At 50.0% G+C, this 14,201-nt stretch overlaps 7 protein-coding genes across 7 annotated transcripts; 2 read left to right on the top strand and 5 right to left on the bottom strand.

Moving 5' to 3' along the window:
* Window positions 1-290: 290 nt before the first annotated feature.
* On the top strand, window positions 291-1,379 carry BC939DRAFT_507391 (uncharacterized protein; the record flags this gene model as incomplete). The annotated part of the gene is made up of 2 exons (XM_051560881.1): window positions 291-359; window positions 696-1,379. 2 exons carry the CDS (start codon window positions 291-293, stop codon window positions 1,377-1,379), a joined length of 753 nt encoding a protein of 250 aa, XP_051407500.1.
* Window positions 1,380-1,676: 297 nt separating this feature from the next.
* On the bottom strand, window positions 1,677-3,015 carry BC939DRAFT_465869 (uncharacterized protein). Its single transcript, XM_051557571.1, has one exon. It carries the CDS (start codon window positions 2,531-2,533, stop codon window positions 1,739-1,741), a length of 795 nt encoding a protein of 264 aa, XP_051407501.1. The 5' UTR covers window positions 2,534-3,015; the 3' UTR covers window positions 1,677-1,738.
* On the bottom strand, window positions 2,889-5,579 carry BC939DRAFT_329853 (kinase-like domain-containing protein). Its single transcript, XM_051551580.1, has 4 exons — window positions 5,544-5,579; window positions 5,383-5,447; window positions 4,292-5,277; window positions 2,889-4,183 (listed from the first exon to the last, which is right to left on the bottom strand). The coding sequence occupies exons 2-4, from the start codon at window positions 5,397-5,399 to the stop codon at window positions 2,973-2,975; spliced, it is 2,214 nt and encodes a 737-aa protein (XP_051407502.1). The 5' UTR covers window positions 5,400-5,447; window positions 5,544-5,579; the 3' UTR covers window positions 2,889-2,972.
* A 14-nt stretch (window positions 5,580-5,593) lies between these two features.
* On the bottom strand, window positions 5,594-6,632 carry BC939DRAFT_465871 (uncharacterized protein). The gene is made up of 2 exons (XM_051557572.1): window positions 5,881-6,632; window positions 5,594-5,784 (listed from the first exon to the last, which is right to left on the bottom strand). The coding sequence occupies exons 1-2, from the start codon at window positions 6,588-6,590 to the stop codon at window positions 5,664-5,666; spliced, it is 831 nt and encodes a 276-aa protein (XP_051407503.1). The 5' UTR covers window positions 6,591-6,632; the 3' UTR covers window positions 5,594-5,663.
* Window positions 6,633-6,751: 119 nt separating this feature from the next.
* On the bottom strand, window positions 6,752-7,208 carry BC939DRAFT_496642 (uncharacterized protein). The gene has a single exon (XM_051559689.1). It carries the CDS (start codon window positions 7,110-7,112, stop codon window positions 6,792-6,794), a length of 321 nt encoding a protein of 106 aa, XP_051407504.1. The 5' UTR covers window positions 7,113-7,208; the 3' UTR covers window positions 6,752-6,791.
* A 2,824-nt stretch (window positions 7,209-10,032) lies between these two features.
* On the top strand, window positions 10,033-12,709 carry BC939DRAFT_532762 (uncharacterized protein; the record flags this gene model as incomplete). Its single annotated transcript, XM_051561671.1, has 5 exons — window positions 10,033-10,455; window positions 10,572-10,796; window positions 10,985-11,445; window positions 11,636-11,867; window positions 12,377-12,709. Exons 1-5 carry the CDS (start codon window positions 10,318-10,320, stop codon window positions 12,707-12,709), a joined length of 1,389 nt encoding a protein of 462 aa, XP_051407505.1. The 5' UTR covers window positions 10,033-10,317.
* Window positions 12,710-13,657: 948 nt separating this feature from the next.
* BC939DRAFT_481152 (uncharacterized protein) lies at window positions 13,658-14,038 on the bottom strand (the record flags this gene model as incomplete). Its single annotated transcript, XM_051559000.1, has 1 exon — window positions 13,658-14,038. The coding sequence occupies one exon, from the start codon at window positions 14,036-14,038 to the stop codon at window positions 13,658-13,660; it is 381 nt and encodes a 126-aa protein (XP_051407506.1).
* Window positions 14,039-14,201: the final 163 nt, after the last annotated feature.

Raw genomic sequence — 14,201 nt, forward strand, 5'->3', positions numbered from 1 at the left:
TATCCCTCCTCCTCTGCTTCTTCTTGATCCTCCTCAGCCTCGTCAATTGCTATCGCTTATCTCTTGGGAGACAAGACATGTCTAAAGCAAAGCAACTACAGTAAGCGACCTTTGCGGAATCACTCTCTTAACTAAACTAACTTCCCGCATCCCCCATTTTAAATTTTAGATACTCTTGTAGTGTTAATCAAGTTTAAGCATTTTTCTTTTTTTTCAGGAACGGCATACCTCTTCACGGAAACGACATTCTGCATTATCCTTATTTTTATTATTTCGTTCCTATTTCCGTAATGAATCAATTCGACGCTAATCTTATCCTGGCACAGCCATTCTTCCTGTGCTCGCTGATCCTCTTCGTGGTAAGGAACTACCCCTCGAAAGCAAACAGAGAACCCCTCTCCCCCCAAGGAACAGGAACAGGAACAGGAATGTTACGATTGCAATTAGGCGCGGACAAAACTATGCAGTTCCTGAAGACTAATACACGGATGATGTGGAGGTTTTCTGAAAAAAAAAAAAACAGGACTTCGCCCCTAGGCACGAAGGACTGTTGGGACACTCAGGGACACTTTACAGAGAATCCAGGACTACATAGTATATATCTCCCCGCAAGCATAAACCCTCTACGGAAACACCGATAACTGATATTGCGACTTTATTTTCCTCCACAAACCTCCATCTTTCCTCCTACATAGATCGGCTGGGTCATCACCTTCATCTCCGCCTGTATCATCGGTGCGAGCATCCACCTGATCTGGGTCGACATTTTCTACAACCTTTTCCTCCTGCTCGGCACGACTCTCTCCGTCGCGACCCAATCTCTGCACCACTACCGCCTCGTCATCCTCGCCTTCATCGCCGGCTCGCTCTCGTTGATCTTCGTCTGTATCGATACCGCCTTGAACGTCCACACGGATACCAACAACTATGCCGCAAAGTACTCTGCCGCCGGCGCTGGCATGATCTTCCAGGCCTTCGTCCTCATCTTCTGGGTCATCTACTTTGGTGCCGAGGATGACTCGCTTGCCAAGCGGTCCATTAATGGGTTCACTGTTCCCAGGACCCCGCTGACCCATGGCGGCGCTGTTGGTGTTACGGGCGCACATGATGTTGTCATGGCCCAGCAGCAGCAGCAGCAGCAGCAACAGCAGCAGAATGGACAGAACCTGAGCTCCGTGGTCGTGGCACCGGCTTCGAATTATGCGTACAAGGCTCGGGCGCTGTACTCCTATGATGCCAACCCTGAGGACAGCAATGAGTTGAGCTTTGCCAAGGGCGAAATTCTGGATATCGTTGACAACAAGGGCAAATGGTGGCAGGCCCGTAATCAGAATGGAGCCGTCGGTATTGCACCTAGCAACTACCTTCAGTTAGTTTAAAGGAAAAAAAAAGAGAGAGAAAAAAAGATGGAAACAGAAACGGAAAGAGAAAGCTGCAGGGATGCTCATTGTCGGTGCAAGAGAAAAGAAACAGGGAAAAGAAGAGAAGCACGATCCAGGAGATTTGTTACTTTTCACTTCCTCTTCAGTCTGTGCTACCCCTGTTAAACTACTTTTACTGTTGATACTCGAGCTCGAATCCTATCTCTTAGTCGCGCCATCGTCGTCCCTTCCCCTCCTTCTCCTCATGGTGTTTGCGACAATAATAAAGATTCAAGTTCAGTCACTCGTTCTAGTGCTCAAGATAGAGTTTTTCATTTGTTCCGAAAAAAAAAAGTGTTCTACTTCTAGCCCTCGGTTTACGCGACGCAAAGACCATCGCGACTAAAAAGCCAGATGACTCCGATCCACACCAACTGCAGAGCAACTCCGCTCGCCAGGGCCTGCCAAATGGGAACAGCCTGACCACCGCTTTGCTCATGAAGTCGATTACCATAGTCTCGATGCTCGGGCGACTCGTGCGATCGTCGTGCTTTAGCGAGCACACCGCTGGTCTGACCGTCATTGTTGTTCTCCTCAACACCACGATCATCCGAGTTCAAGTCCGTTCCTGAGCCTTGATCGCCACTGTCCTCCTGACTATGTTCGTCCCTGCTCTCACCATCTCTTCGTCTTCCTGCTCCTCTTCGTCCAACTCGTCCTGCTACCGTCGCCACTGCCGAGCTACTGCGCGATAACGATGCGGCTCTAGACTTGAATCTGAACCTATCCACGATTAACGTGAGCACATACCGATCCCATACCACCGTCAACACTAAAACTGGATACAGGACCAACGGTCGGACCATCACCGGGTTACAAATCGACAGACAGAACCACGTCCGCAACACAAGACTCAGCGCTGTGAAATGCACCGAAAAATCTTCCGGGACTAGACTGTGCTGCCGTTGTTGCTGCTGTAACTGTTGTTGGTGCTGAAGCGGCATCCTGGATTGAGACGCCGACTGGCTTCGCTTCTGCAGGGCATGCTGTGTACTCAAAGAATGCCGTCGCTCCCTCTCCATCGAATGCTGGACTGAAGAACGGCGTCGCTCCCTGCCCATCGAATGTTGCACAGAAGAACGTCGCCGCTGCTGTCGTCGTTGTCTGGTCATTAAGGCCGTCGAGTCGACCGAAAGATCATCCCCCGACTCGTATCCTGCGTTCGGGGTCGCCGCAGATGCGGTAGCTGAAGAAAGATCGCTTGGCGGCTTCGTAGTGGATAGAGATCGCTGGTGTGCATGGGCAGAAGCGAGATTCGCCCAATGGCTCTTTCCTAGAACAGGCCTCCTCTCTGCAACCACATCTTCCTGAGCCTTAACGGACCGACTTCCTTCAGGACGAAAGTTTCTAGAGCTCTCTGAATTTGAAGATGACTCTGGGCTCGGAGACCTGTAACGCGGTGCTACTACAGAGTCAACAGGAGGAACGGCGTCCTTTTGCTCATACGTGGAAAAGTGAGAAATAAGAAAAGATGAGGATTCGAGAAAAGCTTACACATTGCATCCAGCATATGGCGCGCGCTCTTTGTGATAAGCGAAAAAGTGAGAGCATTTATTGACGATGGGAACTTACATCGTGAAGCTGGGCCTTTTTGTGCGTGGTACCAGATTTCAGATCCTCGACTACTGCCGCGACCTCGCGCGAACGCTTGTTTACTCTCATATCACCGCTTGACTGTGGCTCTGATCTTGCCGGTGCCAGCTCCATGCCTAATCCCAGCGCCGAAGGCTCTCTAAAATCGGTTGCCAGCTTTCTGGCGCGAAACACCTGCTGTTGTCGCATCATATCCTCCTGCGTCGGCGAGATTGATTTGACTATCGACCCGCTTGTCGCCATCGGTGCCACCCGCGAGCTTCTTAGCGCCAACGGAAACGAGACGATTGGAAATGAGGTACCACTTCCAGCTCCGATTCCATTCCCTGTACGTCCGGTATCACTACTCCTTCTCCTCGGCTGTCTCTGTATCCCGCTGCTAGTCCCAGGCACTGCCGGATGCATCATTTTCCGGCGTAGCATGTACCGGAGCCCTATCCCCAACGGCTTGACTCGCTTATGCAAATTCACGCTGGGGCTCGCAGTGCTTCTAGCACTCGCGGGAAACGAGGGCGACAACTGCGAGATGGCGTGGCCAGGCACTGATTTCAAGTTCTCAGTGACAAGAGTCGTCCTGCTCAGTCGGCGATCAGATCCTCCTACTGTGTTGTTGCGGACAGGCTGATGAGAATGCCGGCGATGAATCTGCAAATTACGGCTGCTCCCCGCAGGAGCCACATGTCCGTGTCTTATTGTGTTTCCTGCCGAGTTTCTGATCACCCTCTCCTCGCTCACTTCCTCCGCACTGTCGTCTTCAATCTCCATGGCATCTCCGACTTCTGTACCCGCTCTGGAAGGAGAATTCTCAGCATTGGAAGGCGAGGACGATCGGGCCGGTGCGGTGGGCATGTCCATATCCCCATGCATCATGCGATCGCGCTGGTGGCTCAATTTTGAAAGGATATCATCGCATGATGGGCGCTTAGACTTGTCGGGGGATAGCAGGACGCGAATCAAAATCTTGAGTTCCTCAGGGATAACACGACCATCGGGTCCGTCCTCTGGTATGGTGATGGATTTGAACTGTCGGATCTCCTTTCTGAGGATATCCACGTCCTCTATCTGAGAGTAAGGAAGTCGAGAGTAGCACAGATAGTAGAGCACCATTCCGAGTGACCACATATCTCCCTTGAACGAGAATTCGTCAGTATATCGACCATCCACATCCACTATGTAGTGTCGGCAATAAAGAACACGGAGCAGTTAGTTGACTCGACCAATACAAAACATGCCTTTTTCAAGTAGTGGCAAACATAATTGTCGCTCTTTCATCGTACCTGCCAAGAGCTCGGGAGCCAAGAATTCAAGTGTGCCTGTCGCCCCTGTCCGATCCCTCTTGGCCTTCTGGTCCAGAATCTCGCACTCTCCGAAATCAGTGATCAGAATCCTCGGTCGTTCGCCTTTCTTTCCCTTCACCTGGCTGTCAGAGTAGCTCAGAAGCAGGTTCGGTGGCTTCAGGTCGCGATGAATAATTCCCAGCCGATGCAAATGCGCTAATCCCTCACAAATATCGAAAAAGAAACTCCAGATCTCGGTGATGGACAGGTGGCGCCGCAGAGAGGCCGTTCTTGAGTCGGATATACTGCTGCCTTCACCGCCCTTACCAGTTGTCGATGCCAAAGAACCCTGTAGTCGCTGTCGCTTAGTCTGCAGACGCTCCCTGGCTGTCATCTTTGTTGTCTCTCCATCTCTACTGGACCCTTCCACTCCTGCGTATGACTCGGTATTTGTGGGAAGCGTCGTCTCTAGAGGTTGTTCGATGTACTCCTCCAGGTTGCCGCCATTCGCGCATTCCATCAGAATAAAGAGACACGTAACCTCCGGTCCGAACTTGTGAAGCTGATGATTCTCGAGCCATGCGTGCTTATAGCTCACAATATTTGGATGATGCAACCTCTCCAGTAGGTGGACCTCCCTCAACATTTGAACGAGCCAGTCATGGTTATTTCCGACAGCGACCTTCTTGATTGCATACTCGCCCAGATGGATGCCGTCAAGGATATGCTGACAGAGAAAGACTGATCCGCGGAATCCTCGCCCTAATTTCCTCTGCTCGACAAAGAACCGATCGTAATAGCCCTGATTTAGTGCATCGTGCGAGAGATGTATTGGGTTTGGTACGTTTTGAGCACGGGCAGCGGCGCTGTTAGTATCGAGATCAAGGGATGCTCTGCTCGAAGATGTTGGCGATCCAATTGTCGACTGCGCATGAAAATGGCCTTTTGTATCTGCCTGCAGAGATCCGCGTCTTGAGAGCGCAATACTATAGTAACAGAAACCATACGACTTGTTAGCATCGATCATTAAAAGACCGTTCTTGCAGAGACCTTCGGATTTTTTTTTTCTTTTTTCTTTTTTTTTAACGTACTTTGCATCGGCTAGCATCCTGAAATAGTCCGAGTCCTGAAACGCGGCAGAATTGGTTGAGATATCCTATTTGAAGAAGAAAGTGCTTCAGTACAACTATTCGACATCGATTCACATAGCGTGAAGTGAAAACATTTCCCAGCCTGTGAGCTTGTGTCATACCTCGTCATCCCCTGGCTCGTCCAAGTCCAGTGGTCGTCGACACAAAACACATATCTGATCGTTACTAAGTGACTATTAAGACCGAGTGGTTTCTAGTTAGTGAACAAAGAAAGTCTCATTCTATAAGTGGCATAAAGAGTGACCTACCATCCGATGAGAGTCAAGTCCCACGGTTGTCTGGACGACCAAAGACTGCATCTGCGGATTGTAAAGCACAGTGCGACCTCGAGGTGGAGAGCGTCTAATATATCAAGTTCAGTTTTCTTCATATTATCAGTGGTCGGTCCATAGCAAATTAATAGAACATATGGATCAACTACTGCAAAAGCCCGCTTACAAAATGACACGCCATTCTTGAGAATAGGGTACAACTTCGCGATGGTCCCTTGAAGGTGAAAGCAACGCTCGTGGGGCCCTCTCATCGTCCCAGGCGTTAGGACTTATGGACAAGGACATGCTTCTATTGGTCCGCCGGACTGGGTACATATCGTTATCAAGTCGGTCAAAGGACGTAGGAGGCATAAGGTTACTCGGAGGTGAGCTGCTGAAGTGGACCGGTGGACGCAGTAGTTCAGAGGGATCGGATTCGTGGCCCTGGTCGGAGGTGTTATCGCAGTACTGCTGCAACTGCTGGTCGTTGTACGAAGGCGATGGTGCGAGTTGACGCTGCCGCCGGTCGTACCCTTGGACCAAAGTTCTGCTGGACGAGGTGTCTTCTGGCGTAGGTAGATGGCTGTTCTGGGTGCTGTTGATTTGCAGCAAGGGTGTCGAATGTGAATATGGACGAGAGTATCGGCCATATGTGTTGTCGTGGCCTTGAGCGTGGTCTTGAGCGTGTTGAGCGTGGTCATTGTTCCGCCATGAGATGGGTAGATTTGGGTGTGGAATCAGCCATGGCTGCTGTTGGTGCTCCAGTTGCAAAGGGTGTAACTGACTTGTCCTTGTCCCCATCGCGGTGCTATTGGCACTCATGGTGGTGTTGGTGGCACTCATGTTGCGATATTCTTCTTGCCCTCCTCCCTCGTCTTCATTCTGATTGTGATTCATGTCGCTGGCGCGAGAGAGACGTGGAGAGTGAATGGAAACGGGTGTCTTAAGAAAAGGAGCATGTATGAATGTGGGGTAAGGCACGTCACTTTTGGAAATAGAGCCCAGGCACACCATTGCCGCTGCAGACACACACAACCAATTAATTATAGCGCAATGTTGTTAGCTTTATTACATCGAGCGAGAAATAACTACAGACATTCATAGTGCGTTGAAGATAGCAGGGACAATGGTCATGACCAAGAACACGGCGGAGATCTTCTTTTGCAAGCTGGTTGCAGCCGAGGGCTTTGTGGCGGTCGTTGCCGTTGGGGCAGACGTGATCATGGACATGGTTCTCGTGACAGAGGACATGGTCATAGACATGGTCATGTTTGTCGAAGGAACAGCGACGGAAGAAGATGGAGCCATTGTGCCGCTGGTGATGACGGGACCTGGGGCGACAGAGGGCCTTCCGCTGGGCATGGTCATCGAGCCTGAGGGAGGAGAAGCCGTGGGCATGGAGACAGAAGCCGAGGACATGTTGCAATTATTTTTCGATGGGTAGAAGTGAAGAAAGAAGGGAGGTTTTGGAGTGGACAGATGGCATGAGATGAGGAAGAGTGGAGGTGAGGATGGGTATTTATATTCGTCTGAATGCTTAACAATCGCTTATGATCGGACAGGGTCCAGACGGCATGTGGACGAGACTTTGTTGGTATGGCAGTGCCTCATTTTCCCATCTGCACAAGAAGGTGCAGAAGCAATTTAGCCGCGTAGCGTGGGCTCTGTTCCTTTCTTCTTTCTGTACCCCTGTCCATTGTGTCCAGCTGGACAGCGACTTTCTTGTTGTGGTGGTTGTGCTTCCAAATGCAAGCAGAGGCATGCACAAGTGAGAATGTGAGAAGAAAGTTGCAGGCTTCATGGCAAGTGGACATTTAATTGGTCCTAGCTCGGCTCCCGCCGATACCACTTTTCCCTATACTGTTTCCAAATAGGATTCTATTTTTCATTTTTTTGTATCCCATATCGTGTCCTTAGTATATCAGTCACTGTTGCCAATTGCCCCTTCTGTGCTACCCTCCTGGGCGGTATCAACCTTGAAGATGACGATGCAGGCTGAGACGAATCCGGCCCTGCTTTTTTTATATAAAGAATCGTCTCTCGAATCGATTGGCACTGCAAATCCATCGGAGCTAACTAGCAATGATTTACAACAGTTGCCATTCACGCCGAAGCAGAGCCGATCCTCAGTCGCCTAGGGCCTATGCAGCAATTGCCACACCTCATCAGTGCGTTAAAAGCTGAAGGCTACGTGTTACAAAAAGGGTAGTATTCCCCATCCCCTCCGTGGTTGTCAACCGCCGCTGCAGGGCGTGCAGGTAGGGATTTTTTTTTTTTTTATTAACATAAATCCCCATGAGCACGCGACGAAGGGCGTGCAGTTAGGGAGCCTATTTTTATAAGCGTGCAGTTAGGGATACAATGCACTTAGGGAACGAATGCAAATAAAGGAATAATCAGGTATATCAGACCCTTGTGAACGCGAAAAAAAAAAAACTAGGAATGCGGCTTGAATCCCACCTGTTTAAGTCTGGAGGGACATACCGGGAGCACCCGCTAATGGCATCTCCTAGCTTGAGTTCGATCTCGGACAGTGACTTTTTTTTTTTTACTATCTTCAGCGATAGGGACAATCTATTTGACAACCGGGTTGACACTGTTAGTTGGCAACCCCTATACTAACTCCATGTAAGGCCAACATTTTTTAAATGTCGATTATGCTAGTAGTCCTTTTGGTATTGCATCATGAGATGGTATCCTTCGTCCTTGTCTTCGCATAGCACAAGGCACTTGAAGCACAAGGCACTTGAGGCGCAGGGTCCATTAACGTCCGTGAGCAGCAACGTTAGAGTACAAGTGCGCATGAAATGAACGCTCACAGTGCCGTGTGTCTCACTCAGCCAGGCACACGATGGTATTTCCGAACAAACATATTTTCCTTGGGCACTATCGCGTACGGGGCGCAGCTGTGAACGCGCAGATGAGAGCCGTCTGTTTCATTCAGGTCGAGGTAGGCCCGTGTTTTGCCACCAGTTCGTACATGGCGTTCGCATGATGAGCGAGACACACGTGGAAATGCATTCATTAGAGACAGAATAGGTCTATTGAAAGGCACTACTCGAATACGAACTATTCTGCATGGATTTTGTGCCAGCCTTCATAACTGCAAACACAGCAGCACATAAGAAAATTTATCAATTTAGCTAGAGATAGATCTATTGAATAGGAAATCTATTAGACAAACCAGGCTGTGGAGTTTGTCGACTGCGCCTCTTGTCTGCATGCGCGAAAGGTGCAGGAGCGACAATGTTGTGGACGTGCTCAGCTTCGATGTACGCGTTGTTGCCATTGCTGCTGGTGCTGTTGCTCTTGCTGTTACTCTTGCTGCTGCTGTCGTCGTGGTCCTGTTCACTTGAACTTGCCTTTGTATACTAGTCTGCTGAGTCCACTGCCATAAGCCGAATAATTAAAGATACGTCTTTCCTCAGAGGGACCCTGCTATTTACTCCCTGTAGCAGATTGAATAGCAAGCAAGTGAAGCGACCAACGTCCAGGCAGTCTTCCTCTCTCCCTCTCTCCCTCTCTCTTCTTTCTTTTCTGCACGGGAGTGTATGCATACAGAATCGTGGGTGAGGGTGGGAACCATGTATAGGGACAGGCCCCAGCTCCATATCAAAAAAAGGAGGTTGGTGTTCTTTTGCCTCAACCGTTATCAGAGATTGGGCGTTTCCTTTTTGGGTTAGGTTTAACCTCATTTGGCAACATCCAACCCATGGATCACTGCTGCTTCTGCACGCTGCTTTCCTCGATAGTGCTGCTCATTTGTCCTGTGCCGCTCCATCCACACGTCTCTCGCGTCGCACCGATGAGGGTCGACTGCCGCACTTGCTCGTCTTCTTCTTGTGCGCCAACGATCATTTCTGATCGACAACGAGAAAGACAGAGACAGAGACAGAGACAGAGACAGAGACAGAGACAGAGACAGAGACAGAGACAGAGACAGAGACAGAGACAGAGACAGAGACAGAGACAGAGACAGAGTCAGGTACAGGGGATTTCCTGCTGGACAAAAGCTGGCGTCTGTCAAAAGCATTTCCCAGCAGCTGACTCCCCCGCCTTTTCTCTTGGCACCCGTCCTGCTGTTCCTTATGCTTCATGCTCCATGTTTCATGTCCCGTATGTCATCCGCTGCTATTTATGCTCTACTCATTACTCTCTACTCTCGGTATTCTTCATATTCTCCACAGTGGCCATAGTATTGCAGCATTCTATGGTCCAGTGATCTTCGGATTTTGCATTTTGAGCCCAAAGCGCGTCCGCAATGCAGTGGCCCCCGTCGCACCAGAGCCACGGACAGCAGGTGCCTCTCCTCTCATTGCCAGTGCCAACGAGCCAATAAATCTAGAATAAGCTGAACTGAACTGAATAAGACTGAATAAACCTGGACACCGTCAACTCCGGGTGCCTTTCATCGAGTGTGCATATACCCAGAGCATGAAGCACAGGCCATATAAACCCTGGTTCCCTTCACCTTTGCTCCACATACTCTCTCACACTCACACACTCACACTTACACACTGACACACACACTCTCACTCTTTCTTTCCAGCCCTTTGTGTCTCTTCAGAAGCACCATCACATCAACCACTTTACATATCTTCATCGACCACCGCCACAGACCATCATGAACACCACCGCACTCATCCCTACCATTGCTGCATATATTGTTGCGGCAGCCGATCCAGTCTGTGTTGACGCGCAGCTTGCTCTGCCGCTCCTCACACAGATTGTTAAAAAGATACGCCAGGAACACCGCGGCCGGGTAATCTGTCCTATCAGCACCGTGACTGGATGTGCTTCTCTATCTCCACACTCACCTACGGTCACCCGCACTCACACATATATCTCAATCATGTCCCTCCTTGTCTTCTTTTGCAGGGTATCGTCCTGTTTGTAGTGCCAGACACGCGTGCTCTCGATCCGAGCCTAGGCCGCTCCTACCAGAGCAACCGCATCAAAGCCACAGTCGTTCAGGGCGCTGCGGCTCCAGAGACAGCCAACGCCCAGATGTGGCAAGCACTCTCAATGGAGTTCGAGGTAATAACGACCTCTGTGGAGATTGCGACCAGCCTTCTGAGGCATCCATTGGTGCACGTCCGAGTGGTAAGTCCTATGATTCCATATCCGCACAAACATACGCCAGAAAGAAGATAGAGTGAACAGTACAGCAGCATGAGCTTTGAAGTGCCTGCAGGCGCCATAGGTTCGAGTCGGTGGTTTGGGCGTTTGAATACGCCGTCGCAAACCTCGGCCCATGGTGTGCAGTCAGTGTATGGCACCCTGCATTGCAGGACTTCAAGGCCAGAGCCATGAGTACGGCGTCAGCGTCGGCTCATGAGAGTCGTCAAGCGATTGACGACTTGACAGCCATTGCGGACAACCTCGAACATGCGCCGCAACCGAACCCCACGATCCGAGGCAAGCTGGATGGGTTGATCAGGATCCTCCAGTCATATCGCAACGAAGCCAATGGCTTCTGCGCGATTGTCCTCGTTGAGCGTGAGGTAATTGCGCGCGTCCTGTGCGAGTTCCTGGCGCAATTCGGACAGGAGTTTGGTCTGGACTTCGTCCGGTCTTCACTGCTTGCTGGTCGCCGAATCAAGAGGGTGGATGTTGGTCGGCGCCGCGAGCAGGCTGCAAGGGAGAAACAGGCGATCAAGGGCTTCCACCGAGGTGACAGGAACCTCCTGGTCACTTCCGAGGCCAACGAGGAGTTTGCCATGGACGCCATCCACTTTGGTTTGGTTGTCAGGTATGTCCTTCAAGGCCTGTTGCGCGTTATATTGATTCGAGTTGAAGCAGTAAGGTCGATCTAACCGCTATCTTTTTTCTTTTTTCTTTCTTCTTGTCCTTGTCCTTGTTCTTTTTTTTTTTTTTTTTTTTTTTTTCCTCCTTTCTCTCTCACTCTCCCTCTCGCTCCCTCTCTTTTACACCCACAATAGGCTCGAACTGCGGGATGAGGACCTCTACGCGTACATAAAGTCGTCCTCTTTGGCTCAAGACCAGGTCAGGGACGTTGTAGTGCTGAGTTCCTGTCGCGACGCGTCCCACCTCGTGCTCGTCACCCCTTCTGCGATCCGGCCGCGAGCACCTGCTGCTCCCAAAATTACCCCTGCCGCAACGTCTGCTGTCGGCAACATTGTGTTCAAGTTCGTCATTTCTCTCAACTTTTTCGTGCGGGATTTAACACTAGGCTAGGGCCGCCTGACCACGCAGACGAGCGTCATGGTAAGCAATCAAATCCTCAATCAAAACCACCCTGCAACGAGCAGTAGTGGCTCCAAAAGACAGCGAGCTAATCCGAAAGTAAGGGCGGACAAGGCTAAGCTGGGGCGAGCTTTCCTTGAGGATGGTTGGGACGAGGTTCTGGCTGCAGCCGTAGTGCTTGTTGGCCCTCTACCGGGGATTACATTCTGGAGCAATTTTTGGGATGAATTCCAAGATGCTGCAGCAAGAGCGGCAAACACATTGCCTCGCCCACGGACACAGGACTTCGAGCGTCTTCACGCTGTGGAGGGCATCATAGGGCAGACGTTCGCCTATTGGTGTATGCCCTGGACATGGCCACGCTCCAGTATCAGCGCCTGGAGTTTATCGGGGACTGCGCGCTGGATTTGGTTGCCGTCGAGTACTGAGCGAGGAGATTCCCAGTGAAGGTAAATAGCACGATTTCGACGCTGCAGTCATCGAGTGCCAGAAATGATGTGCTGGCGGTGGTGACCTCCCAGCTACAGCTCCACCATCATATCGAGGCAAAGCAGAACCAGAAGGATAGCCTGAAGCGTGTAGCCAGCCTAGTCGGTACGGAGGTGCAGGTGCCACCAGGACTGAATTTCTTATACTACTTGAAGGGTCTTAAGCTCACAAAGAGCGCCGGTGATCTGCTCGAGGCTGTTTTTGGGGCCGTTTTTGTAGACTCAAAATTCGAGCTGACAGCTGTGGCCGGTATATTCGAGCGATGCATGTCGCCCTTGCTGGAGAAGCACATTGCACAATACAGCGATAGTATATATTAAATAGAAAAATAAAATAAAAAAATAAGAAAAGATAGAAAGGCTTTTGTGTCCGATAGCAGGGTGTGCACGGCAGGAGTAAGGTGTTGAAGCTCAAAGTACAAAATCCTAATACCTAGTCGATACAGCGCAATTCAGCAAGGAACCATAGGAGGAGTGTCTGCTTCATGAATCCACTAGTTGCTTGATGTAGCGTATATGCGCTTTTTGCATGGTATCATTGTGGATGGGACGATCTACATCATCCCACACACAAACATACTTTGGGCGACCCAACACTCCATGCAATCGCTACCAAGGCAGGAGGTTATGAGCCACTTGAGATCACTTGATGATCCAAAGAACCCTGATGACTTGCTCGGCGCTGTCTTCGGGGCGGGTTTAACGGACTTCAGCTGACAGCAGTCGCCTGAGCCATTGAGTGCTGCATGCGGCCTGCGCTTAGCCAGCAATTTGCATAGAGAGGCATCTATTAAAGGTATTTCCCAAGAAACGTCCAATCCTATTTGGGAAACAATATATGAAGCGAGAGCATTAAAGCTTTGAAAGTGAGAACGATTGGAGTCAAGAGCGCAACTAAGTATCATTTCACAAATGGGTCATGAACTCATTAGTTATCGATAAGCCGTGTATGTACTGTAATATCTCACTGTCTCGAGCTCATTGGTCGTCTCGGCAGCTTTGGCGAGATATTTCATGGATCAGTATTCGGCCGCGAGCACGCTCAACACGCAATCACCCACCGGTTCCAGAGGCTCGAACTAGTGAAGTCGAGGTCCAACGCGTAGTAAAGCAGGGCGAAGTCGTTGAAAGAGCAGCCAATGGCGTACAAGTACATCGTTCGGAAATTTTCATTCGTGCTGGAGGTGGTTTCGGTCTGAAGCATTCACTCCAATTGAAAATATATAGATAGGCGACAATGTATGTTTTTCCTTACTCATCCTCCAGCAATCAAAGCCTATCTACAAAGAGCCCTAACTCATGCTCTAATCTAGATTTATTGATGCGACGCAACTTTTCCGCGACATCGACAAGGTCTTGAAAGACACTTTTTGCGTCGTCCAACTTCTTTTTTGATGGACTTGATTCCGGCGATACGTATTCTTGAAGAATGGCAGCGGCGGGAGAGCGGAGAACAAAAGTGATCTTCTCCTTGTTTGGCCTCTGAGGAAACCGATAGTCCATGTCCGAATCATCAGCCTCATGAATCTCGTCTTCCTTAACAAAACCATTCTCCTTGTACTGCTTGAAAACGTCCCTGAATCTTTCATCTCCAATTATTCTCATGGCAGACTCAAGGACCGACTTGGAAGGGTCTTCGGTATTGCACATGCTGACATAATTGAAGACGGCAACGTTTTCTTCCCCGAACGAATAGCAAAAAAAATGCAGAGGAAAATGCTTAAACAAAACACGCGTTACCGGAAGACATAAAGGTTCAGGCTAGTTGATCCTATTCCCAGCTACGCAGCATTCATGAGTACACAGCGTACAT

Source organism: Gamsiella multidivaricata, assembly GCF_025024155.1.
Source record: "Gamsiella multidivaricata strain RSA 2152 chromosome Unknown BC939scaffold_93, whole genome shotgun sequence".
NCBI classification, from domain to species: Eukaryota; Fungi; Mortierellomycota; class Mortierellomycetes; order Mortierellales; family Mortierellaceae; genus Gamsiella; species Gamsiella multidivaricata.

Excerpts from the sequence above, each read along its gene's own strand:
- BC939DRAFT_465869 (XM_051557571.1), bottom strand. The coding sequence starts at position 2,533 with ATGACCAGACAACGACGACAGCAGCGGCGACGTTCTTCTGTGCAACAT.
- BC939DRAFT_329853 (XM_051551580.1), bottom strand. Across the intron at positions 4,184-4,291 it reads GGCTCCCGAGCTCTTGGCAG|TGGATGTGGATGGTCGATAT; the intron begins GTACGATGAAAG and ends GACACTACATAG.
- BC939DRAFT_465871 (XM_051557572.1), bottom strand. The coding sequence starts at position 6,590 with ATGAATCACAATCAGAATGAAGACGAGGGAGGAGGGCAAGAAGAATAT. Across the intron at positions 5,785-5,880 it reads CAAGAATGGCGTGTCATTTT|ACGCTCTCCACCTCGAGGTC; the intron begins GTAAGCGGGCTT and ends TTGATATATTAG.
- BC939DRAFT_496642 (XM_051559689.1), bottom strand. The coding sequence starts at position 7,112 with ATGTCCTCGGCTTCTGTCTCCATGCCCACGGCTTCTCCTCCCTCAGGC.